This window comes from Rattus norvegicus, chromosome 10 (assembly GCF_036323735.1).
Source record: "Rattus norvegicus strain BN/NHsdMcwi chromosome 10, GRCr8, whole genome shotgun sequence".
NCBI lineage: Eukaryota > Metazoa > Chordata > Mammalia > Rodentia > Muridae > Rattus > Rattus norvegicus.
Window position 1 is genome coordinate 100784452 of NC_086028.1, and position 24669 is coordinate 100809120.

General features: G+C 47.3%; 1 protein-coding gene and 1 pseudogene across 4 annotated transcripts; one reads left to right on the forward strand and one right to left on the reverse strand.

Moving 5' to 3' along the window:
* Positions 1-24537, reverse strand: Cd300e (Cd300e molecule). 4 transcript variants are annotated; one of them, XM_039086871.2, is made up of 6 exons: positions 23581-24537; positions 13748-13833; positions 8018-8365; positions 7228-7339; positions 3923-6134; positions 1-1996 (listed from the first exon to the last, which is right to left on the reverse strand). In XM_039086871.2, the coding sequence occupies exons 1-5, from the start codon at positions 23877-23879 to the stop codon at positions 6020-6022; spliced, it is 960 nt and encodes a 319-aa protein (XP_038942799.1). In that variant the 5' UTR covers positions 23880-24537; the 3' UTR covers positions 1-1996; positions 3923-6019. The 4 variants fall into 4 exon arrangements, with proteins under 4 accessions (XP_038942799.1, XP_008766616.1, XP_008766617.1 ...); XM_008768394.4 differs by having other exon boundaries at positions 13748-13948; positions 23581-24532; XM_008768395.4 differs by having other exon boundaries at positions 13748-13952; positions 23581-24532.
* Positions 14168-17091, forward strand: Rpl6-ps9 (ribosomal protein L6, pseudogene 9; annotated as a pseudogene).
* Positions 24538-24669: the final 132 nt, after the last annotated feature.

A 24669-nucleotide genomic window follows, 5' to 3' on the forward strand; every position in this document is an offset into this window, starting at 1 on the left:
TCCTACTGCAGAAAAGCTTTAATGCGTCTTGAGAGGGAGAGCATAAGCTTACAATGCAGAGACGCCGAGTGAGGAATAACCGTCCCTTATATAGGAAACTATCCTCGCCTAGGACGTGTCACTCTCTGACTGGTCGCTGCCAATTATGCCAGATGATGTACCAAAACGTACGTGTCCCTTTGAGTAGGGAAGTTACCAGGCGCCTGCGTATTGCCCTTTTTACTAGGTGCGTTCTGCCGGATGCCAGTGCCATCTTGTAATGGAGTATGTGAGGACAGCTCCTCACATATGTGAGGACAGCTCCTCGGACAGCTCCTCACATCTCCCCCTTTTCTGTTTTTTTAAGCAAACAGGACACCCAGATATAGGAGGGCGAAGACAGAGGTCATATCCTCGTACAAAGTTGGCGAACCTGTACAAGAGAGATACCCTTAGGCTGTTGTTGGGACCCAGGGCACTCCCAACCCGTCGCACTGCCATTTTTCGAGGGAGGGAAAACTGGGGCAGAAACCCTCATGTAATATGACATGCCTTCCAGGGAGCGTATTTGGTAGAACTTCCCTGTGCGATGCTAAGCTCGTCACCCCTCATGGGCTGCTCAAGCTGGACACTCTAATCCTGTGCAATGAACCGAGGTTCTAGGAGTGCAAGAGCTGTCCAGCCGGCGACCTGTTGCTTGAGCATGGTCAACCAGATATCGGCCGACACTCCTTGTTCAAGGGCTACAAGCGCCTGGGTGATCACTACTTTGTCCTTTCTTTTTTGAGATCTCAATTTGCAAAACAACCAGAGGAGTAACACTAATCCACAGCAGAGGATCACTCCAAAAAGTCCCACTCCCACCCATTCCTTGAAATAAGAGACTGCTGAGGTGATCCAGGACGACAATCCCTCCGTCAAAGACAGGTCCAGTCGGGTAGAATTTACTTGAATGATGGTCGCTCTCAGCTCCCAAAGTGTCTGTTCAAACTCCGAGGTCCAATTCTGTAACAGATGCTGTGAAAGACTCTTAGACAGATTAGCAGCTCGGGTAAATTTGTCATATTATATGGAGGTGACACAAAGGCCTGGGAGTTTTTGCTCACAGCCAAGCTGGGCCAGTTGCCATAGAATGTCTAATTGCTCTCGGACCAGATCTATACGTTGGTTGACAAGCATAAGGCCTCCCTATATCTGAGTATTGGCCGAGGCCTGTCTGTCCCGAGCCACAGAGACGGTGGCCGATAAATCATTGATAGTTTGGGTTGTCTGTACTGAATTTGACAAGGCCAATGCCGAGGCAGTAACCGAGGCAGCGACTGCTGTCATAGCAATAATGCCAGCAATAATTGCAGAAGTACCAAAATCTCTTTTTCCTCTAAATAAGGTTATGGTCCCCGGGGCATCAACAGGGATCGGGATAAAGCGAGGCATGCGGGTAACTACTGCGATATTTTATATGAGTAGCTGTCCAGACAGAGGCAGCAGGTTTGATGTTCCCCATCCAGGAAAATGACAACCGTCCCTTTTCGCCCTTTCCTCCAAGTAGCATCGCCATGGGCGTAAGATCAGTGCAGCTACCATTAACGCAATGTAAGGCCACCACCATAGAGAACTGTGGCGTTAGCCACAATATCCTCCTCACCAATTCCCCATGTGGCCTCCCTTAACCAACCAGAAGATTGATTATATAACATAATGCAAGAGAGATCAAAAGATGTTTTGTTGAATATGCCAAAACAAAGGCTGCCCTTAAGGGGAATAGTCCTATTTTCTTTTAGTCGTTCAACCTGTGGATCCTTAGGTAAATAGGCCAACCCTAAATCCCTGTTAGTGGTACATCACCGGCATCGGGAGTGGAAAGGTTGACATTATTCCCCATCGTAGCTCGCCCTGCACCGTTGCTGGCATCCATGGAAGAAGAGTGAGGAGGTGCAGGAGTCCCAGTCCCTTCTTGATCACTTGCTGTGATGCTCCGAGTAAGTCGTCCTGGGATCCATATGGGATTTTCATTGTCCTGTGGAAAAACACAGACAGCTCCCCTGGATCTTATTAAAACAGGATCCGGCCTTTCCATTCATTTGTTAATACATCCTTCCATTTGACTAATTCTTTTGTCCTCTTGGGCTCTGAGCAATGTCGCTCAGCTGCTGTTTGTCCAGCTTCATCAAGATTTAAAAAATTTAAGGTAAAAAGGGCCAGAGCAGTGGCCACTCGGGGTGTTGGGGGGAGTTCTATCATAATTCCCCTTCTTTGTTTTATTAAATATGATTTGAGCGTCCGATGAGCACGCTCTATGATTCCCTGTCCTTGAGGGTTGTAGGGCAGGCCCGTCAGGTGGGTAACCTGCATCTGAGCACAAAACTGATGGAATTTTTGAGATGTGTGGGCAGGGCCATTGTCAGTTTTTACACATTTTGGCTTTCCCCAAGCACTCCATGCTTCAAGGCAGTGCTGAATGACATGTGTTGTTTTTTCTCCTGTAAGTGGGGTGGCATGTAGAATGCCAGAACATGTGTCTATAGATACATGCACATACTGTAATTTTCCAAAAGTAGAATTATGAGTAACATCCATTTGCCAGATTTGCAATGGCTGTATTCCTCTCGGGTTGACCCCGATGTGAGGAACTGGGAGGAACTGGCAGCACTGTTGGCATTGGGTGACTATATCACGTGCCTCTTTTCTAGTTATAGAGAAGCGGCGGCGTAAAGTTTCTGAGGTGACATGGAAATTGCCATGAAAGGCTTTAGCGGCCTCTAAAGGAGAGGCCAGGGCCACAGCTATCATTTTTGTGGCTTTGTCAGCCAAATCATTCTCTGAACTCATTGGGCCAGGGAGTCCAGAATGGGCCCGTATATGAGTAATGTATACAGGGAATCTTCTATTTAATAGGATAATTTGGATTTTTCCGAAAATATCTGCCACCTTACTAGTGGTTTTAATTATACCGGCGGTTTCAAGAATACTAACAGCACTAGCTCGGCCTCCTCCTCTGAGTCTAAGGTTTTATTTTCAGAGCTTTCAGAACTGTCGAGGTTCAGCGCTTCTAGCTCTTTCACAGGGTATAGGCTGGCTCCCCCTCCTGGTTTATGTGTAGAGGAGGAAGTGCTGGAATCTGAAAATTTCAATGCTCCCTTGTCTGCGGACTTACCGGGAGGGCCCTTTTTATTTCTTAGGACGTCTTTTTTCTTGCGCGCACCCAACCTCTCACTACGTTCGGTTTCTGATAGACTTTCCCGGACTACCTCGAGAGTGGCCTGTCCTTCTACTATTGCTGCCTTACACGTTTCATCCTTTAAACAATTCTTAACCAGCTTCCATATAGCTTTGGTCCCTAGCCGCAGATCCTCTTCTGCCAATTTTCTGTCAAGGTCTTTTCCAAGTTTGTTCCATGAGGCAATCGTAAACGAGCCTGAACAGGCAAACCAAGGCGCCACCCTCTCCACCTCCTTCACAAAGTTTTTAAGTGTTCCTCCTCCAATTTTGATGTTCCTCTGCTTTAACACTGTTTCCAAGGCCGTGACCACAAACTGTGAGGATCCCATGATGGGCCAGGAACGCCGGCGGCTTATCTACGTCCGTCTGACAAGGCGTGAGGTGAAAGGGTAGAGACGGACATGCTGCTCTCTTATGTACGGGAGTCTTACACGCGCCTCCCCGGACGGTGCCGCTTATCTACGTCGGCCTTATCGCGTCCTTGTTCCTCAACAGTCAAAATCGAAGGTAAAAGGGAGCTGCGCGAAGCTCACTTATATACGAGAGACTGAGACGCGCCTTCAGCTGCTGTGATCGTCCTTTTAACAGCGAAAACGGTGAAAACAGAACATAAAGAGTAGGGTGGCTCCCAGGACAAATACTATAGTCTCAACAAATCCTTCCCAAGGCGGTGACAACTCCAGACCAAAGTCCAAGAGAGGGCTGCCTCTCCGAACGTATCTACCTGCAGTTCTGAATCCTCCTTGTCGCCAAGGGATCTCCGAAGGTGCTGACGATGGCGAGGTCTTTCCCGGGTTTTTGGCACCAGATGTCCCGCGCTACGTCTCGCCAGCAGGAACGACACGGCACACACAGGATCCTACTGCAGAAAAGCTTTAATGCGTCTTGAGAGGGAGAGCATAAGCTTACAATGCAGAGACGCCGAGTGAGGAATAACCGTCCCTTATATAGGAAACTATCCTCGCCTAGGACGTGTCACTCTCTGACTGGTCGCTGCCAATTATGCCAGATGACGTACCAAAACGTACGTGTCCCTTTGAGTAGGGAAGTTACCAGGCACCTGAGTATTGCCCTTTTTACTAGGTGCGTTCTGCCGGATGCCAGTGCCATCTTGTAATGGAGTATGTGAGGACAGCTCCTCACATATGTGAGGACAGCTCCTCGGACAGCTCCTCACATCTGTGAGGACAGCTCCTCGGATAGCTCCTCACACTTTCCTACAACTGTCAGCAACACCCCATTACTTCTCTCAGACTTAGACCCTCCCCTTCCTGACTCTTTGTTGAACATGATGTGCCACTGGCTAGGTAAAAAGTCCTAGCTTACATCCAGGATCGTGGCGTGCTCCAATCCATCCAGTGTTCAGAGGGGAAATGCAAGCAAGAGTTGATGACAAATCCACACGCTCCTTCTGAACTGCTAGAAGAAAAACTTCACGATGCTGGACTGACAGACATGCCTCACCCTAAGAAACTACATCCACGGTGTGTTCTGTCAGTGGATAGGGCTTCCATGGGCAGCTATCATTGTGATAGGTATTCCCTGAGTCTTTACATCTGGTTACTATGCTCCTATAAATATGTCCTCTCTCAGGAACTGGACATCAATAGCTCATGGCAGACTTGAGCCTGAGGGTGGAGAAGGAGGTCTAACCTGGATACCTGGAGTAAGTGAAAATGGTGGAATTTGAGGCTAACCCTCTGAGTCCTCCCTGTGAAGAGCAGCAATGAATAAATCGCCTTTTGCAGAGCTGAGATTGCCCAGTGGATGCCCAGATCTGACATTTCCTCACGACTAGCACACTACCTGCCTTTGAATACCTGTCTTTTCCCCAAGGTGATCTCAGACATTTTCTCAAGTGAGAATAGATGGACCCTCAGTTAAAACTCTGCACAGAAGACCCCCGCCTCCCAGGTTAGGAAATGCAAGGACGCCCACTGCCAGCTTCTCCACTGTCGCTCTGTGTAACCACAGAACTTTGCTTCTGAGCTGATTGGCAGGTATGTGCTGAATTCTGACACATGCTTTCTGGTCGTGGAGACATAAGGAGGCTTAGAGATCATACTGAGCTAAAAGGATCAGGCGAGGTCAAAGAATGCTGTGTGCTTGGGAGAGTTGGCAGTGGAAATGCTCTGCTAGCAGCCAAATCCTTTAGGATTGTTCTAGAAGAGGGGGCATTGTCTGTGAGTCAAGTCTGTGGGGGACATGTTCCTCAGGAACTTCTTCTCTGTAGTAAGGAGGTGATTGTTGCCTTCAGAGACAATGGCCTGGGATGCTTTTATGGCACCAAGAAGATGAAGAGGCTAGATTTCTGTTCAAGAAACTTCTAGAAGATTCTTACCCTTCAGAGCTGACATGAGAGCAGAATCCAGGAAATCTGGAGAAGGGAAAGGCAGACCTCTAACATAGGGCCCAAGAGAGTCTTGTTCCCTCTTTTTGAGAACAAAATGGAGTCTATTATTTAGCCCTAGCTGTCCAGGAACTCACTATATAGACCAGATTGGCTTTGAACTCATAGAGATTCAGCTGCCTCTGCCTCTCTAGTGCTGGGATTAACAGCATGTGCCATTACTCCCAGCCTTGTTCCCTCGTTTATGCTGAGGACACCACAGAAGTCTGGTATCCAAGACTCCCTGATAGTCAGCGGGCCACCCCTGCCCCACTTTGAGACAGAGAACAATGAAGAAGTCCAGAATCCAGGTACGGCTGCCTCCAAGCAGAGTCATCAGAATCCAATGTGTCTCTCATTCAGCCTGCAGGGCTGAGTCCCTCCCAGGGCATTCCTGGGGTTCTTCACTTCATAGCTCTTGGGAAGGTCACTCTACATTCCCTCAGGAATCTTCCTGCTCACCCAGAAGATAGCACAGAGCATGCTCAGAAACAGAGGCAGTTTCAGGAAGACCAGGACCTGGAAGTGGACGCTGCTGAGCAGAGACCTGCAGGCATGTGAGGACAGAAGAGGAGTTCAAGGAGAGGATCCAGGACTGACCCCTGTCTCTTCCCACACTTCCTAATCCCTTGCCTCAAAAGCCCAACTGATTCAGAATCAGACTAGGAAATGACTCAAGGACGTCTTGCCTGTGCCACCCCCACCCCACCCCCGTCCTCCTCCCCAGTCTGTTGTTATGGAGAAGTGATGGGTGAAGAGAGGTAAAGGATCTAGCTAGACTAGCTTTTCTAAAAGCACAGCCCAGAGCTACCAAGGTCTCCCCTGACCTTATTAGCGGCAGGGCAGAGCTCACATAGCACAAGCCGGTTTTATGATATACTTGAGGCTTTGAACTTCTGTTTGTTTCACTGTTGATTCCCTAGTGCTGGTAATAAGAGATGTGTACCACAGCACCCAATCAATGCATTTCTGGGGATCGAACTCTGTCTGGGCTTTATGCACATCAGGCAGGCACTCTGGTAACTAAGCTCAGTCCCCAGTCTTCAGTTGACTTCTTGAAATTAGTTCTGAGTTTCCCTCCCTCGGGGCCTATAGACAGCCTGGCTCTCCCTAGGTTTCTCTAAGAAGGAAGAAAAAATGTAAACTTTAGCCCGGAGCAGAGCCTATTCCTTTACAGACCTCGAGAGCAGCTCCTGGAAGCAAGAACCCCAGTTGAACAATGATCTTTACATTTATTTCTCTGTTGTGTTACCCAGAGCTTGAACTAAGGTGGTTAGACTTGTAGCAAGCAACTTAACTCATTGACTCACCTCCCTAGCCCTCAACAGTGACTTTTGAAAGAGACACAGCTAGAACTCCAAGTCTAGAGTCTGGTGGGGAAGGGCAGAGAAGAGGGATTATATCTGTAATTACCAGCACTAGGGGAAACGGGAAGGCTATGTGAATCTGTTAAACACAGACTCAGCCCCAAGCCTGTGTCCCTTGAGACCCTCCTCTTGGCTTCTACACATAGGCTTACAGAATGTGAAAACTGAGATTGGGGTGGGGGGGGATATCACTCAATAGTAAGGTTTCCCCAACACTGCTGGCCCCACAATCCAACAGCCACCAACTCTCCTCAAGCCTTGGGTCCTTCTTACCATAGTTGGAAGATGAGCATTGTGCTAGAACGAATCCTCAGGTTCTGTCCAGGATCCACTAGTGGGAGGAAAGGAGTTATGGCTGGGAGTGTGGTCTCCATGGGAGTTGTGGCTATTGGAGACAAAGATGCACACCAGGTCACTGCTTGGTCTCAAGCCTGTACTGAGTGTCTGTGTGGATCTGATGTCATACAGCATCACATATTCACAGTGGAGGTTCTGAGACGTGCTTTAAGCCAAACCTCAGCCACATCCAGGGTTGGGGCTCTCAAGGGCTGAAGGAGCCTTCTTGCTGAAAGACTGGCTGTCTGTGCCATCTCAGACTTTCTTCCCATCCCTGCCTGACTCTGCCTGAGGAAGGGTAGAGAGATCTCTCAGGGGTGCCCCCCTGACTGGTGAGAAGCCTAGGAGAGAGTGTGAAGGAACACAGCTCAGCCTGTGGCCCAAGAATCCTCCCAGAGGTCGTGGAGGGTTGCTAAGAATCCCTCATATAGGAACAACTAAGGATCACTTTATCCCACCATTAAGGAGAATGTAGTTTGTTTCTCAGCTCCTACTAGAGTATCAGGTGTCAGATTATTTGTGTGACCTACACCTCGCCCCTTCCCCGGCCATGGACGGAGAGGTCAGCCATCTCCCTCCATGTCTATCACACACTCTTTTCCCAACCTGACTGAGATGACCACAACACTCAGAGGCACATTTCAAGACAATGTCAACACACACGTCCCCAGGGCAGACAGATACTTCCTAATTAAAGACTCCGTGACCGCAACCAGAGTGGTCTTACCTGGGAAAACATGTACCTTTACACGGACCGATGGGTCACGTGACAAAAAATCCCAGATAAAAACCGTCTGAATCTTGCACCAGTAAGAGCCAGCATCGTCTTCACTGAGGTTCTCCATGGTCACTGTGATGGTGGAGTTCCCAGCATGGTCTCTGATGGACACTCGGCCATTCTTCTTTTCTCTCTCACTTCCATCGGTTTCTACAATACTTTTACACCCTTTGTCATGCGGTCCTCGGCACCAGTATTTCGTGTAGCCCTTATATGATTGTGCATATTGACACTGCACACGGAGAGAGCCTCCTACATAGCCAGACACAGAGCCAGGGCCCGTCAGAGATAAACAACCTGAAAAACATAAGGCAGAATCTAGGTCTCCTTCCAGGTGGGCTGGGAAGGAGCGGCTTTCCTGAAGCATGGGGAGATCCAGGGAGAGTACCAGGAGAGACATTTGTGCTTGAAATCCAAGACAAATGGACTGCTGGCTCTGGCAGAGAGACAAGAAAAAATCTGCCCCCTATGGAGACGAAGCACCAACTCTATGGCTCCATGTGGACCCAGGCAGCCACAGCTGGCTTAAGGTTAGGTTATCTACAAATCACTTTCTTTGCACGAAAACCACTGCATTCTGGAATCTTCTTCAAGTCAAACTTGCTCTTTAAAAATTCAACTTCTAAATTGCACGTAGCAGAGCCTTCCAAGTATGTGGGAGGCTAAGACAGGAGGATTTTTGAGTTTGTGTTTAAAGTCAGCTTCATCTAATTGGGAGTTTTGAGCCAACCTGAGCTACATAGCAGATGCTGTCTTAAAACAAAAACCCTGATTCACTCCACTGTCACGGCCAGACTGTGTGCCCTGCTATAAGTTACTCCATATTGTGCAAACATAGTTTTCCAGATTGTGCCTCGCCATAAAAGGCTTTATTTTTTTTTTAAAAAAAGATTTTTATATATTATTTTATGTGTGTGATACGCATACCCACAGAGGTCAGAAAGAAACCCCGGGATTACAGTTACAGATAATTATGAACCTCCATGTGGGTTCCAGGGACCAAATCTGGGTCTCTGTAAGAGCGACAAGTGCTCTTAACCACTGAGTCCTCTTTTCAGTCCGGAGAGACCGCACTTGGCAAGCAGCTTTTGACTTGATTTTAAGGATGGAGGATTATTGCGCACACCTAGTTGGAAACATGAACACCAGAACCACCCACAGGGCTCAGACTGATAGCTGACTTATTCCTGGCAGTAGAAAGGGGCCACCCTAAAACTTTATCAGGGTAAACAGGCTGTAGGGGCACACGGGCAGTGTAGAAAGAAAAGGAAACTGTGAGGACGTGAGAAGGGAGTAGAGCCCCTTGCCCCCAAGTCTGATTGGAGCATCTCTCCAGCAGACGAGATCAGTATTTGCTGTAAAGGCTGTTGTCATAGAGTTGAGGTTTGTTTCATATACAGATATTGAATGTTAAAGAAGCAATTCCCCAGGCTTAAGACTTGGATATTCATGCCCTTGGTTATGGCGTCATTCCTTTATTCCCGTCACCCAAGAAAGTAGTATCTGACTTGAAAAAAAAGAATGAATGAAAGAAAGAAGAAAACAAAGAAACAAAGAAAAAGAAAGGAAGTGTTGGTAGCCGCCCATACCGCGCCCAAAGATGGCGCCGATTTCCTGTGAGTGAGTCAACAGGGCACAGCTGTTGTCCACCCCGAAGGACGCAGTGCGCATGAGCCAAGCACGTCACAGCCCGCTCTCAGGGCATGCAAATTGGGCATTGGGGCTTGCACCAATCGGGTAGCGACACGAGTCTCCTAAGCATATATAAGCAGTGCCTTTTCCTCCCTCGCTCGGGGTCCCTGTTCAAGAGAGCTGTACAATAAAGGCTTGTTCGCAGAAGAATCCTATTGCCGCGCGTCGTTCTTGCTGGCGAGACATTGGGCGACATTGGGCGTGTGACAAGGAAGAAAGGAAGGAGGGAAGGAAAGAAGGAAGGAAGGAAGGAAGGAAGGAAGGAAGGAAGGAAGGAAGGAAGGAAAGAAGGAAAGAAGGAAAGAAGGAAAGAAGGAAAGAAGGAAAGAAGGAAAGAAGGAAAGAAGGAAAGAAGGAAAGAAGGAAAGAAGGAAAGAAGGAAGGCAGACAACAGACAAAGGTATCTTTGGGACTATAAATTGCTTTGATAAACCTAGTCCCTGAACTGAAAGTCCAAATAAACACTTCCTCTCTTAAGTTGCTTCTTGCAGAGAAGCAACAAGAAAACGAATACACTGTAGCAGCTGCGACTACCTAGAAGCATCCTGGGCTGTTTCTTGAACACACAGGCTTGTTTTGTTCTGATACTTCTATAGGCAGTAGTAAGAGCCCAGTGGAGGAGATGGATGGATTTCTCATTTTCAGTTCTTCTTTGTAGCTGCTTCTTACTGTGTCTGTAAAACCAGGACAATTCTGCCTTCTCTGCCTAGGTCACGACTGGTTCATAGGCTTAAGTGGCCCTAATAGTCCCCATGAGAGCAGCTACTGCAGGCTGCACACACTAAGAGCCCATGACCCTCGCCATTGTGTGCTTCAATTATTTCCTCTTTTATTATTTTTCCATTAAAAATTATCTTATTCAAATTATGATTTCTAAAAGAGAAGGCCCCCGTGTGAGTGACCTTTGGAAGCCCTTGTGCTGTTTGAAAACCACATTTCTGGACCGAGCATTTCAGTTGGGCTTGGTGTCGTCTCGACTGGGAAGACAGACAGTGACTGGCAGAGCAAAGGTGAACCTTAAGCAGGATCTTCTGTGGGGAGTGAGAGACCAAGGCAGCTGAGGACAGGGCAGCACTGACAACTGAAGTCTGTGGATCCAGACTGTCCGACAATCCTACCCAAGTTCCAATCTGAGCAGTAGCACGGTATTCATGCCTCCGGATGGGGACTGACTTCCGTCTCCAGGCTCCACACTACCAGGAAACGAGATGGCGGAACTCTCAGCTCCTCCATGCAGCTAGTGGGTCACCTGAAGTCAGTGGTGGACACTCACTTAATCAAGCCTAAGAACCTTCCAGAATTTGCAGGAGGGAACCTGCCTCTTCCTATATAGCCACAGGTCCAGGACACAAATGCCTTTTGCGGTGTTTTGTTTTTGAGACAAGGTTTCACAGTGTAGTCAAATCAGCCTTGAACTCGAGATCCTCTTCCCTAATCTCCAGTGAGCTGGATGAAACTTACAGGCCTGAGACATCACACCCAGGGGTTATTTTATTCAATATCATATCCTCCGGTCCTTTCATGTTTTAACGCATGTCAGGACTCATTTAAGCACTGCAAATTGTGTACATAGACCAAAATAGCATAGTGTAACCCCATGAATGTGTGCCATCATCATTTCAATTGAACTGTGTGGGCTATAAAATGCACAACGAATAGAAGTTCTAGTTTCTCCTTAAAGCTTTGTTTATTTACTGGTGGTGGGCATGGCACTCGTAGAGATCGGAGGACAACTGTTGGGAGTCAGTTCTTTCCATTCACCACATGGGTTCGAGGGATCAGAGTCAACCCTGCCAGGTTTGAGCATCAAGCACTTTCACCCATGAGCCAGCCCTCTGGCCCTAGTTTTATTCATTTTATTTATTTGTTTTTGTTATTTTTCTTTCTCTTTCTTTTTTTATTGGATATTTCTTTATTTACATTTCAAATGTTATTCCCTTTCCCAGTTTCCTGTCCCCTATCCCCTCCCCTCTCTTTCTTTCTTTTTTTTTCCTTTTTCCTCCTCTTCCTCTTTCTTTAGACAAGGTCTCCCTGGTAAGCCAAAGCTGACCTCAAAATCCTTTCCCTCAACCTTCTGAGAGCTAGGACTATGGCATGTGCCACCCTGCCTGACTTTTTCTGTTTGTTTTATATCAGAAAACACTTCTTTTCCATTTGCCCTTCCCCTGCTTGCTCTGGGATTTTTCTTTCCATCTCCCCTCCTATCTCTGCCTCATTCCTCCCTCTCAGGCTCACGAGGGAACCCCTTGTAGGTCTACTCTATAAATACAAGATGGCTGACTTTTCCCAAGCCTTTAGAACCTTGGGTAGATGCAGCAGGCAGAGGGGATGTTATGAAAGAAGAGGGGGCGGTATGTTGAGATACAGAAGGAGAAGTACACTGTGTGACAGTAAAAATTACTTCACAGTTTAAATCTGGGCACCAGCACTCTGCCCTTGGTGTAAGGATGAATGGGTCAGGGTGGGAAAGTCAGCTCCGGAATGATGGGTAAAAAGAGGTCTTCCTCTTGAGTCTCACTCACTGAACTGCACTGAACTTCAGCACTTGAGCAACTTTTTCAGATGTAAGCAAGCTGATTTGGAGGAGCAGTTGTATGCCGGGAGTGGTCCTGCTTTGCAGCATTTGCTGATTACTGGGGGGTCAATCTTTTCATCATATCTGATTTGAAGCTTTCATTTACTATAGAGAAGGGGAAAGCTCATATGAAGTCAACTCCCGTGAGTTGGGACAAGGCAGCTCCAACCATCATTGTTTCTGGAACCTACTTCAGTAATTACAGCATTTCTACCCTACTCTCCAGACTGTCTGAAGATTACATCATCATCATTGTAATCATCACACCACCATCGTCTTCACCATCCCCACGGCTAACATCATCGCCATCACTACCATCACCACCATCACCACAACCATCACTACCATCACCACCACCACCACCACCACCACCACCACCATCTTCACCACCACCACCATCTCCACCATCACAACCATCAGCACCGCCACCACCACCACCACCACCACCACCACCATCACCACCATCATCAACATCATCATCATAACCTTCAGTCAAGGCAGTTCAAGCCCCGTACGTGTAATATAATGAATGCATCCAATTGTCTTACTTAGCCTAAAGATCTAGATTTTTATCTTCTTTTTGTTTGTTTTTTTGAGACAGGGGTCTCATTATATAGACCAGGCTGGCCTCAAACTCGCACAGATCCATCTGCATCTACCTCCCAAGTACTGGGATTAAAGGCACTCACGACCATGCTTGGCCTAAGAATCTTTCAAAGAATTTTCTTTCAAAGGCAAGATCTCACTGTGTAGCTGAGGCAGGCCTACAACTTCCTGCCTCAGCCTTCTGCGCGCTGTGATTACAGGAACCAACTGTCACAACAAGCTACACATTGCCCCTTACAAACACTTCCAACCTCTTTAAATTAAACTTCGGCAAAACCAAGGTCATTGCTGACTTCTGCATGCTCCACAATCTTTAGGATGTATCTACACTTAGTCTAAATCATTGCCTTTTTGCTTCACTGGCAGGTCCAGCCTTCAAGACTGACTTCTGTGGAGCCTCGATGAAGCCTCCATCCCTCTGAGGGCAAAGTGAGGGGCCTCTGGTGTAGTTGTTATCTACATGATCGTTCTGTGTTGCAGCAAGACTCACCCTGTAACATAATCACCCGACTCCCTCATTCAAGTAGGACTCCCTTGACTAGGGAAGTTACTTTATAGTTACAACATTTTGAAAACTCCAGGGATGCAGTTGGTGCTTAATAATGGTTTATAGAATGCGTGGATGAATGCTGAAGTATACACTAGACAAAGAGATGGGTGAATGTGTGTATGTGTATGTGTGCATCCTCCCTGTCCCTGGGGGCCCACTGCCACTTCTGCTGGTACCTGGATTCTGGCTTGAACCCAGGATTCCGACTCTCCCTCCCTCTGCAAAATGAGGTTTGCAGATCCACCGCCCTACTCACCTTGGAAGCAGAGAAGGAACAGACCTATGGACAGCCACATGCTCCTGCCTCGCTGGGTGCCGTCTCCAGAAAACTCTAGGTCGCTGCTGTGTCGGAATCCAGCTATGAGTCACAGGACCCTGGCAACCACCTTCTTGTTCAAGTTCTCTATGTGGTTTTTTTTCTCTTCTTATCTGCTTTCTTCTCGCTCTGAGCTACTTCCTAACTTAACAATAAAAGGAAGGTGAGCAAGGGTCGCCTCAGAGAATGAAGCAGAGCAGAGCCTGCACTCGATAAAAGTGTTCACCACAGCCCGGACCTTCAGGAAAGCCAACTGTTATGTAATCAACTCTAGCCTTTATTTCTGAGCTCCCTTTCCTGTTTGCTACCCTCCCCTCATCTCCACTGCTTCCCTTTGCTATGGCTACTGACTCTGGGGTCATGAGTGTCCCCTACTCAAAGAGCAGAGATGAGTGGGCACTCTGTCTTTCTCAACCATTGCTTCTGTGCCATTGACCCCAGGCCTCTTCTTGCAGCCCAGCATCCCTCCACACTCAATGTTTGACTTCCTGTGGTCAAGCTCTACCCAGACTCAACATTTGACTTCCTGTGGTCAAGCTCTACTCAATAACCAACTTCTCGCCTTGTTCAGAGTCAAGATCACCATCCAAGGTGTAGACTCCAGGGGCATTGAACTCAAACTCTGTTTCTATCTGTTTGCAACATTATTTGTGTATCTACTGTGTTTGTACACACACACACACACACACACACACACACACATACCACACACACACACACACACACACACACACACACCATGGTGCATGTGTGGACATCAGAGGACAACATGTGGGGATCGGTTCTCGCCTTCTACCATGTAGGGCTGGAGTTTCAAACTCAGGTTACCATGCTTGGCAGCAAGCTCCTTTAACCATTGAGCCAGCCCTTGCCCATTTCCACCATACACCAACTGGAGCATGTTGGGAAATCACTCTTCCCTCCAGTTTATTCCTCTGTGAAGCAGATTAACCAGGACATTTCTTTTGTTGCCGGTTTTGCTTATTATTCATTATTCTGTGGTAATTTCTCGTGTACGTGCCATATTTCATTTTCAGTTGTATTATCCTCTCTCTGCTTCCTCCCACTCCCACTCAATCCATTTTTTCTCCTCCACATGTTCCCCCATTTCCATGGAGTTTGCTTGTCTGTGTTCTGTGCTTCCTTCAGTGACCCACTGAGCTCATTTACAGTTCCCTGCATGGACCTGGGGGGCTGGGAAGCTGTGGACTGGTGCATAGACAGCTTCCCTCTTCCAGAAAAATGACAGTAGTTTTTTAAGGGTTTATTCACTTTTTTAAAAAATGTTTATTTATTTATTTTATGTATATGAGTACACTGTCTCTTCTCTTCAGACACACCAAAAGAGGGCATCAGATCCCATTACAGATGGTTGCGAGCCACCATGTGGTTGCTGGGACTTGACAGCAACAGGACCTCTGGAAGAGCAGTCAGTGCTCTTAACCACTGAGCCATCTCTCCAGCCCATGGGTTTATTCATTTTTGTTTTGATGTGTGTGGATGTTTACCTGAATGTTTGTCTGTACACTACATGTATGCCTGGTGCCCAAAGAGGCCAGTGAAGTCCCTGGAACTAGAGTTACAGACAGTGGGGAGACTTCAGGTCTCCCCACCTAGAAAGTCAAACCAGGGACTAGAGAAGACAGCAATTAAGAACACTTGTTGCTCTTGCAGATGACAAGGATTCAGTTCCCAGCCCCACAGGGCAGCTCATAATCCAGTTCCAAGAGTTTTGTGAGTATCAGCATGAACAGAGCTCATATATATACCTGCAGGCAAAACGTCCATACCCACGAATAAAAACAAATAAATGTTAAAACCAAACAAAAAAGATCAAACCAGTCCCCAGCTCTTTCCATCTGGCTGTGTGGTGTGTGTGTGTGTGTGTGTGTGTGTGTGTGTGTGTGTGTGTCTGTGTTGTGTGTGTCTGTGTATAGTGTGTGTGTGTCTGTGTATAGTGTGTGTGTGTCTGTGTGGTGTGTGTGTGTGTGTGGTGTGTATGCAGTATAGTGTTATACGTGTGTGTGTGTGTTTGGTGTAGTGTTGTGTGTTTGTAAGTGCAGCTGTGTGTGTGTATGTGTGTGTGTATGGTGTGTGTATGTGTGTCTGTGGTGTGTGTGTGGTATAGTGTGTAGTGTGGTGTGTGTGTGTGTGTGGTATAGTGTTGTGTGCTGTGTGTGGTGTAATGTTGTGTGTGTGTAAGTGCAGCTGTGTGTGTGTATGTGTGAGTATATGTGTGTTTGCGTGCGTGCACACGAGTGCAACTGTGTGCTTTTCCATACCTAATCTCATCTCTATAGTTTTGTTTAAATGCATACACATAATACACGAATACACATAAGTTTCGGAAACTTCCAAAGAATAAAGAATTGAAAACAAAACCAGTCTTAGTTCTCTTTCTATCTTGCAAGATGGCGGGTGAAAACAACGGAGAAGTCCCATACAATAGAGAAGAAACCTGCGGCCAAGAAGGCTAGTGGTGATGCTGCTGCCTACGGTGCCTGGCCCACTGGTGCAACCAAAAAGGGTCACCCTAAAAAGCTGAGGAAGGGGAAGCCCCATTGCAGCTGAAACCTTGTCCTGCTTAGAGGAATTGGCAGGTACTCCCAATCTGCTATGCATTCCAGAAAGGCCTCGTACAAAAGGAAATACTCGAAAGGATGAAAAGAAGAAGAAAAAGGAGAAGGTCCTTGCTACTGTCACAAAAACAGTTGGTGGGGACAAAAACGGTGGCACCTGGGTGGTGAAGCTTGGGAAAATGCCTAGGTGTTATCCTACCAAGGATGTGCCTCGGAAGCTCCTGAGCCATGGCCAAAAGCCCTTCAGACAGCGCGTGAGAAGGCTGCGCCCCAGCATCACTCCCGGGACTGTCCTGATCATCCTCACTGGGCGCCACAGGGGCAAAAGACTGGTTTTCCTGAAGCAGCTGGGCAGTGGCTTGCTACCTGTGACTGGACCTTTTGCCCTCAACAGAGTTCCTCTGCGCAGGACACGCCAGAAGTCTGTCACCACCACCTCTACACAAGTTGATATCAGCGAGGTTAAAAACACCAAACACCTGACTGACGCTTAAGAAGCCGCTGCGCATGCCCAGGCATCAGGAGGGCAAGATCTTCAACAGGGAGAAGGAGAAAAATGAGATTATAGAGCGGTGAAAGGCTGAGCAGAAAGCTGTGGACCCGCAGATTTTGCCAAAGATCAAAGCTGTTCCACAGCTCCAGGGCTACCTGCGATCTCAGTTCTCCATGACGGACGGCATGTATCCTCACAACCCGGTGTTCTAAATTGTTAAAAACCTAATTAAACTGCTTCATACGTTCAAAAACAAAACAAAACCAAGCAGTTTTAAGGCACCCCCCCCAAATAAAAACCAAAACCAAACAAAAAAACAGAATGGAAGCTGGTCATGGTGGTGCACGCCTGTAATCCCAGCATTCCCAGGGTGGGGATAGGAAGAAGGGTATAAATTCAGGGTTAGCCTAGGCTACAGAAGTGAATTAAGGGCCAACCTAAGGTTCCTAGCAAAACCCTATCTCCGAAAAAGCAATAAATAATCAAGAATAAAGGGAACAAGAGTTTGCAAAGACAAATATGATTTAAAACATACGAAACAACAACAAAAAAAAGACAAAATAACAAAAAGACGCTTGCCTAGCAAGCGCAGGGCCCTGGGTTCGGTCCTCAGCTCCAGAAAAAAAAAAAAAAAAAAGACAAACTAAAACATACGAAACGGGTCTAATATGAGGTCACCTCATCGTCACACAAATTCCACAGGCATCGGTAGCTTGGGTCCATAAGAACCTCTCCCAGAGGCACCGAGTGTGGAGATTCTCTACAAACAGCAAACCCAAAGCGTTCATCTCGGTGAGTCAGTCAGAAAAGGGAAATGCCCAGCGTTTTAACTGTAAAGGGAACAGAAGGCTATGGGCAAAAGGTGCCAGAAGGCCTATGAGGGTGTGGCCTTAGGCTGTAGCAAGGGCGGGGAGGAGAAATCTAAATAGGCCAGGTGGGAAAGAAGCCAACAGCTTAAGTCTCTGTGGGACTGGGATCAACAGCTGAGCTCCTTGCTGCAAAGTGAGAGTCCCCTAACGGCCATTGCAGCCACAGAACAGCAAGTGTGGGGTGCTCGTGGCTGCATTGAGCTATCTTGGGAGAGTTGTGAGCCACTAGAGAGTCCCCCAGAACAGGAATTTAGAGTCAGCAAGATGGCTCAGTGAGTAAAGATGCATGCTGCTCAGCTGGAAGACTTCAGTTCTTGTTCTGTTCCTGGGAAATGCCTGCCTTCATAAGAAAGAATAAGAAGCTAACAGGTCACTTTTATAGGGCTGCAAAGATGCCTCAGTCAGTAAAAGGCTTGTCACCAAAGCATGAGTGTCTGAGTTCAGACCCCCAGCACTGAGGTAAAAAGCCAAGTGCAGCTGTGCTTGCCAGTAATACTAGCAGTAGGGAAGCAGAGAGGCGGGAGGAGCCCCGAGACTTGCTGCCCGGACTGTCTAGCTGAATCACTGAGCCTGGGGCTCTGCAAGAGACCTTGTCTCAAGAAGATAAAATAGAAAGCACTTGAGGAAGACAGCTGGCATTCACGTGCACACCTACCTACACAGAGAGAGAGAGAGACAGAGATAGAGAGAGAGAGAGAGACAGAGACAGAGAGAGAGAAACAGAGAGGGAGAGACAGAGAGAGACAGAGAGAGAGAGGAGAGAGACAGAGAGAGAGACACACACAGAGAGAGACACAGAGAGAGACAGAGAGAGAGGACAGAGAGACAGAGAGACAGAGAGAGGAGAGAGAGACAGGGAGAGACAGAGAGAAAGAGAGAGAGAGAGAGGAGAGAGAGAGAGAGGAGAGAGAGAGACAGAGACAGAGACAGAGACAGAGAGAGAGGAGAGAGAGAGCCACTCTTACCAGCTTTGCAGATTTTATTCTTCTACTATGAAAAAGGCATAGAGAATCAAAAGTAGAGAGATTCCTAGAGAAAGTGGTCAGGCCAGGCATGTGGCACTTGTCTTTAATCCTAGAACTCAGACTCAAGAGGAAGAGCTGGACAAGTTTCTCTCAGTATGAGACCAGGCTGGTCTACATAGGAAGTTACAGGACAGCTAAGACTACACAGTAACACCCCATCTTGAAATAAATAAACAAGTAAATAGGCCACCTAGGAGATCTGAAAGACGCACACAGGGTCTGGAGAGATAATTCAGTGGTGAGGAGCTCTGGTTCCAAAGGACCTGTGTTCAGTTCCCATCACTCACAGGATGGCTCACAGTCACCATAACTCCATTTCCAGGGGATAAACTTTTTTTTTCCCCAGAAATACACCTGGAAAGCTGAAGAAATGGATCACAGTCAAGAGCACTTGTTGTTCTTCCAGGGACCCAGGTTCAATTCCCAGCACCTACACGGTGGCTCGCAAGCCTCTGTAACTAGTTCCAGGGGATCCAAACAATCTCCTCTGGCCTCCTCGGGCTACAGGTGTGTAGGTGGTGCACAAACAGACATGCAGGCAAAACATTCATGCCCACAGATAAATAAATAGTACATCTGCCCAGTGCTGCATGGCCAATGTGGAAGGGACAGCATGACACAGTTCCTAGACCAGGAGCAGAGCTGGCAGGGTGTGGGCCTCCACAAGTGTTGATGGTTGCTAAGTGTGAGGCTTACTTGTATAATAATGTACATAATTTGCTTTATGTTTCTCCTTTGGAGAATATCCTCCCTGCCAAGCTTAATGACTCCATGATAATTAGAAGCAGCACAAGCCCCAGAGGCAAGAGTTTGTCTAATGTCCTTAGCAAAAGGATAAAAGCTGAGACTTTCAGGACATACCCTTAGGGCTGTGGGCAAAAACTCTGAAAACATGAGTACAAGAATGTATTATTCCTCAACTATGCAGAATATAAGGATGCCATATGTATTACCTGAGAGGCTTCACGGACCTAAAATAAGAGAGACAGCTGCACTATGAACCAGCTTGTCAGAAAGATATTAAGGAATGAGATAAAGAGATTGGGGGAGTGGTGATAGCAGGACAAGATCCCACTCAGCTAGCTTCAGATGCCTGAGTTCAAGGTCAGCCTAGGACAGAGTGAGTTTAGGCCCAGGCATGGTAAAAATGGCTATCTCAGAAGAGGATCTCACCCAGTCAGCATATTGTCTGTGTTTACAAAGGCAGGCAGATCTCTGAATTCATTTGGCACTTTTTTTTCATTTGCCACATTTTTTTAATAAAAGTACTTGCTGTCTTTTTCTAAGAGTCAAGGGCTAAGGTCATAAAATGCTAATTCATGAGATAATCAAAAGAGAACCTGGGGTGGAGAGTTGAATTGATATACAAATAAAAGACTGGGCTTTGGTCTGCAAGAGCTGAGCTGTCTGGAGATTGCTGGAGAGCTGTCTCAAGCAGAACACAGAGCTGTCAGCTTGTGCCCATTGGGTTGTTCTTTTGCCTTCCCCAAACACCCCTTCCTCAGGACCTCTCCAAGCTGAGGATGGTCCTTGGCATACATCTAAAAAAAATTTAAAGAAACCATGTGATCTACTTAGATTATTTAACTAGATGACAGAGAGAAAGAGATCTACATATGGGTGATAGGGATATATAGATACATTGACAGGTAGATAGAAAGATGATTGATGGAAAGATATACAACAGTCAGGTGATGGTAGGTAGGTAGGCAAGTAGGCAGACAGATAGACAGACAGATAGCTAGTCAGTCAATACAGTTAGTCTTTTAAATTTTTCATTTATTTCACTGAGCATGATGATACACTGTTGTTGTAAAAAAGAAAAAAAAAAGAGTAAGGTTGTCTTTTACCCTCCTTAGACCCAGACCAGAGTGCCCCAAGATATCTGCTGGATATCTTAAGTCTCAGTCAGAGACTATATCACACTGCCAAAAGCCTCTCTCTGAGCCTGGCAGCAATCTCTCTACCTATCTAGTTCCCAAGGCAGGTTTCCATGCCAGAAACACACATCCCAACTCCATGGTGGCCCACACTCCATTACACTTAAATCTACACATAAAAGAGCACACAACACAATAACCTTTGACCCAATTGATAAGATATAATTGCCCACCTAAACATACAAAGCCCAATACACATCCATCCCTTAAGAACATTCATAACAACCTGTAAAGGTACAGCGTGGAGTCTTAACGTCACCCGCCATGTTGTCCTGCCATAGCTTCTCTCCCTCTCCCTCCTGTCTCTTCCTCCTTTCCATTCCAGTCTTCTCCTCTTCCTTCAAACTTCTCTCCCCGCCCATCCTTCCTTCTCATCCAATGACAGGCCTCCTTCTATCTTGTACCTGCCTCACCTGTGACATCATCCAACAATACACAATTTTAATTCCAGCACTTGGGAAACAGAGGTTGGTGAATCTCTGTTGAGTTTGAGGCCAGTCTGGTCTACACAGTGAGTGTCAGGATAGTCGGGGTATGAAGAAAGATACTATCTCAAAAAAATACTTATGTATGGATGTTTCACGTGCATATATGCCTGTGCACCGGGAGTGTGCAGTGCCTCTGGAGACCAGAAGAGGACATCAGATCCCTTGGGACTGGAGTTGCAGAGCACTGTGAGGCCGGCATGTGGATGAAACACCAGTCCTCTGGGAAAGCATCCAGTGTTTTTAACTATTGACTCATCTCTCCAGTCCCAAACACACAGTATTTTAAGTTAGTGAAAGTAAGCACTTGGATCTCAGTACTCGAAAGGTAGAGGCAGGTAGATCTCTGAGTTCAAGGCCAGCCTGGTCTACAGAGGGAGTTCTAGGACAGAGAAATACACAGAGAAACCCTGTCTCAAACAATAACAATAATCAAAAAATAAGCACTGGGCCCCAGCACAAGAGGTCGCAGATATTCCTCACTGTCTAAAGAGATCCTGGTGAAAGGACAGTGAGGGGCTCGGTGGGTCATGCGTGGTCACTGAAGAGTGTAGTCTTCACTTCCTGACAGGGCTATGGCTTGCAATGGCAACTAGAACATTCAGCTTCCTGGACAGACCCAAAGCACAAGGAAGCATTTCTGGAAAACAGGAAATGGTTGCTCAACAGTTAGTTGCTTTAACGGCTGTGGTGGGAGGTCCTGACTGTCACATCCTGGATGGGTGTGGAATTGCCTTTGAAGGAGCCTAGAAGTTTTCTGAAAGAGCCTCCCTGAGCGTGGGTAGCACCATCCTTGAGCTGGAGTCTGATGGGGTAAAACTGGAACAAGGAGGGGCTGGCAAGATGGCTCATCAGGGAAAGGGCACTTTCTGCCAAGTCAGAGGACCTGAATTCAATCCTTGGGAGCAACACTTTGAAACAGAGGACAGACTCATCTGATCTGTGGAACATCATCACACACACACACACACACACACACACACACACACAAACACACACAGATGTGCACACATACATACACAGATACATACAAACTCTCACACACATACACACACAGAAACACATACAGACTCATACACACAGAGAAACACAGACACATACACATACAGACACACACAGATAGATACACACACATACATACACAGATACATACAAACTCTCACACACATACACACACAGAAACACATACAGACTCATACACACAGAGAAACACAGACACATACACATACAGACACACACAGATAGATACACACACATATACACAGAGAAACAGACTCACACACCTTCACACAGAAAGACACATACAGACTCACACACACACACACACACATGTAAACACACACATAGAGACACATTCACACAGAGACACATACACACACATACAAACTCACACACACACATACACACACAAGTGCAGTCAACAATTCAATTATGTTTTGTTTTGTTTTCGTCTGACTTTAGGGGAGAAAGAGAGAGCAAAGCTGGCACCAGCACTTGTGACTCTCCCCTTCCACCTGTAGACATACTCGCCAGCTGCCCCCTTCCCCCCACAGTGAAATGCACCTTCAAACTGTGGGCCACAACAAACCCTTGCCTTGCTTTTGTTCTTGTTTACCCCAAGGAAAGAGAACAACATGTTCCAGGACTCACGTTCATAGCTCAGGGACTTTCAGCAAGAACGTGTAAGCTCTTCAAAGGCTCTCGCCACCAGCACCTTTCTGCTGGGCACCATGTGTTGTTGCATGACACCCGGATGAGCACCCCAGGCATATGGGTACCTTGACCCTGGACTTAGCCCATCCTCCATGCAAATGAACTCTGACTATGTCTTTCCATGAAATACTAAAAGCCCAGACATGGGTGTCTAAAGAACTTCCACCGGGCTAGCCTGCTGTCTTCCTGATTGCCAACCTCCTGCTGCCTACTTTGCTGCCTCTGCCCTTTGATGTGAGTTAACCTGTCATTGCTGCCTTCCTGTCTCCACTGAGATTCCCCAGTATTCAGAGCACCTGGGATCTGTCAGTGCAGTCAGTAGCCCCACTATGTGCCATCTCGCCGCAGGCACAGTTTTACCCTCAAGGGTGTACACACTCGCACACACACACACACACACACACACACACACACACACACACACACACCCTGTGCCATCATCCCAGGACCTCTGGACAACCAGCCTAGCTGGGAGTCTTTCCTTCAGTCTTTGATTGGCAGAGACCCCTACCTACCTAAAGCTGGAGCCTGAAGCCCTCCAGTCCCTTCCTGCTCTCCCTCTCAGTCCCTAGAGCAGCCCCCATGATCCATCCTCTCCCACCGCACCAGGCCAGGGCTCCCTGACTAACCCAACACCAGCCTCCCACACTGACCCAGAACCAGACTTACCTTGCCTCTCTGCTTCCTCTGCCGAAACTGGGGCTGGGGGGCTCCTGCAGCTGGCCAAGATGCTTTCTCATGTCCCGATTTTCTCCCTTGCAGTTGGGTTTTTTTTGTTTCTTCCTCATCTCAGGAGTAGAAACTACAGCTTCCCAGAAAAAGGAGAACTGAAGGCAGGCGAACTGAAACTTTGTGGCTTTGACTCCCATAATAATTAACATAGGCCTCCCAATTTCTAAAGAATGGCCCACAGCTTCCGCAGACAGACTAGCCACTCTTTTTACATACCACTGAGTCCTCAGATTCATGGGGCAGTCGGGCCTGGAAATTTGACGTTTGATCTCAAACCCCGCCCCCCTTTAAAAAATTGTTTGTGCAGTTCCTGCATAGGCCAGAAGAGGGCGTTTATTCTCTCAGAGTTGAGGTTTCAGACAGCTGTGAACCACTGGGGACTGAACAGCAGAATATGTTCTCCACCACGGAGCCATTTATACACCTCCACACTAGCAAATCTTGGCAAAGTATTGCTGACCCGATCAGGGTAGCATACATTATATAACGCTAACGGTACAGTCTGTTAATGAATATTTCAGTTAGATTGCCACTGTGGTCACAAAGGCAAGAGAGGAGCAGGGGTGTCAGCAAGCATCCTGATGCCTAGTAGAGGACATTTTAATTAGGGAAGACTTAATGAAAATCAACAAGAGAAGGAAAAGCAAACAAACAGAAAACCGGGAGTAATAACGTCAGAAAGTCCTGACCTTTCTAACCAGGGCTCAGCAGGTGCGGAAGTCAGCTTTGTAGCCTGCTTGGGTGGATCACAGAACTGAGCAGCCCGGAGCAGGGCACCCTCAGAAACCTTAAGAACAGAGCGGGAACACTCATGGCCTGTGGGGGGACCCGGGGACTTGCTCCTTGCTCTCCTACCTCTTCAGTGCCCCGTGTGACCCCATCCCCTCTCCGAGAAACACCAACTGAAACCGGCTGGCCTCAGGTGAGAAGGATGCTAAAAGGGAACCTTCAAGGCAGAGACATTTCTGCGTTAAAGACATCTATACCGGGGTTGGGGATTTAGCTCAGTGGTAGAGCGCTTGCCTA

Coding starts and splice junctions, on each gene's coding strand:
- Cd300e (XM_039086871.2), bottom strand. CDS start 23,879: ATGAATCTGAGGACTCAGTGGTATGTAAAAAGAGTGGCTAGTCTGTCT. Junction 7,340..8,017: donor AAAGGTACATGTTTTCCCAG/GTAAGACCACTC, acceptor TGTCTCCAATAG/CCACAACTCCCATGGAGACC. Junction 6,135..7,227: donor ATGCTCATCTTCCAACTATG/GTAAGAAGGACC, acceptor ACATGCCTGCAG/GTCTCTGCTCAGCAGCGTCC.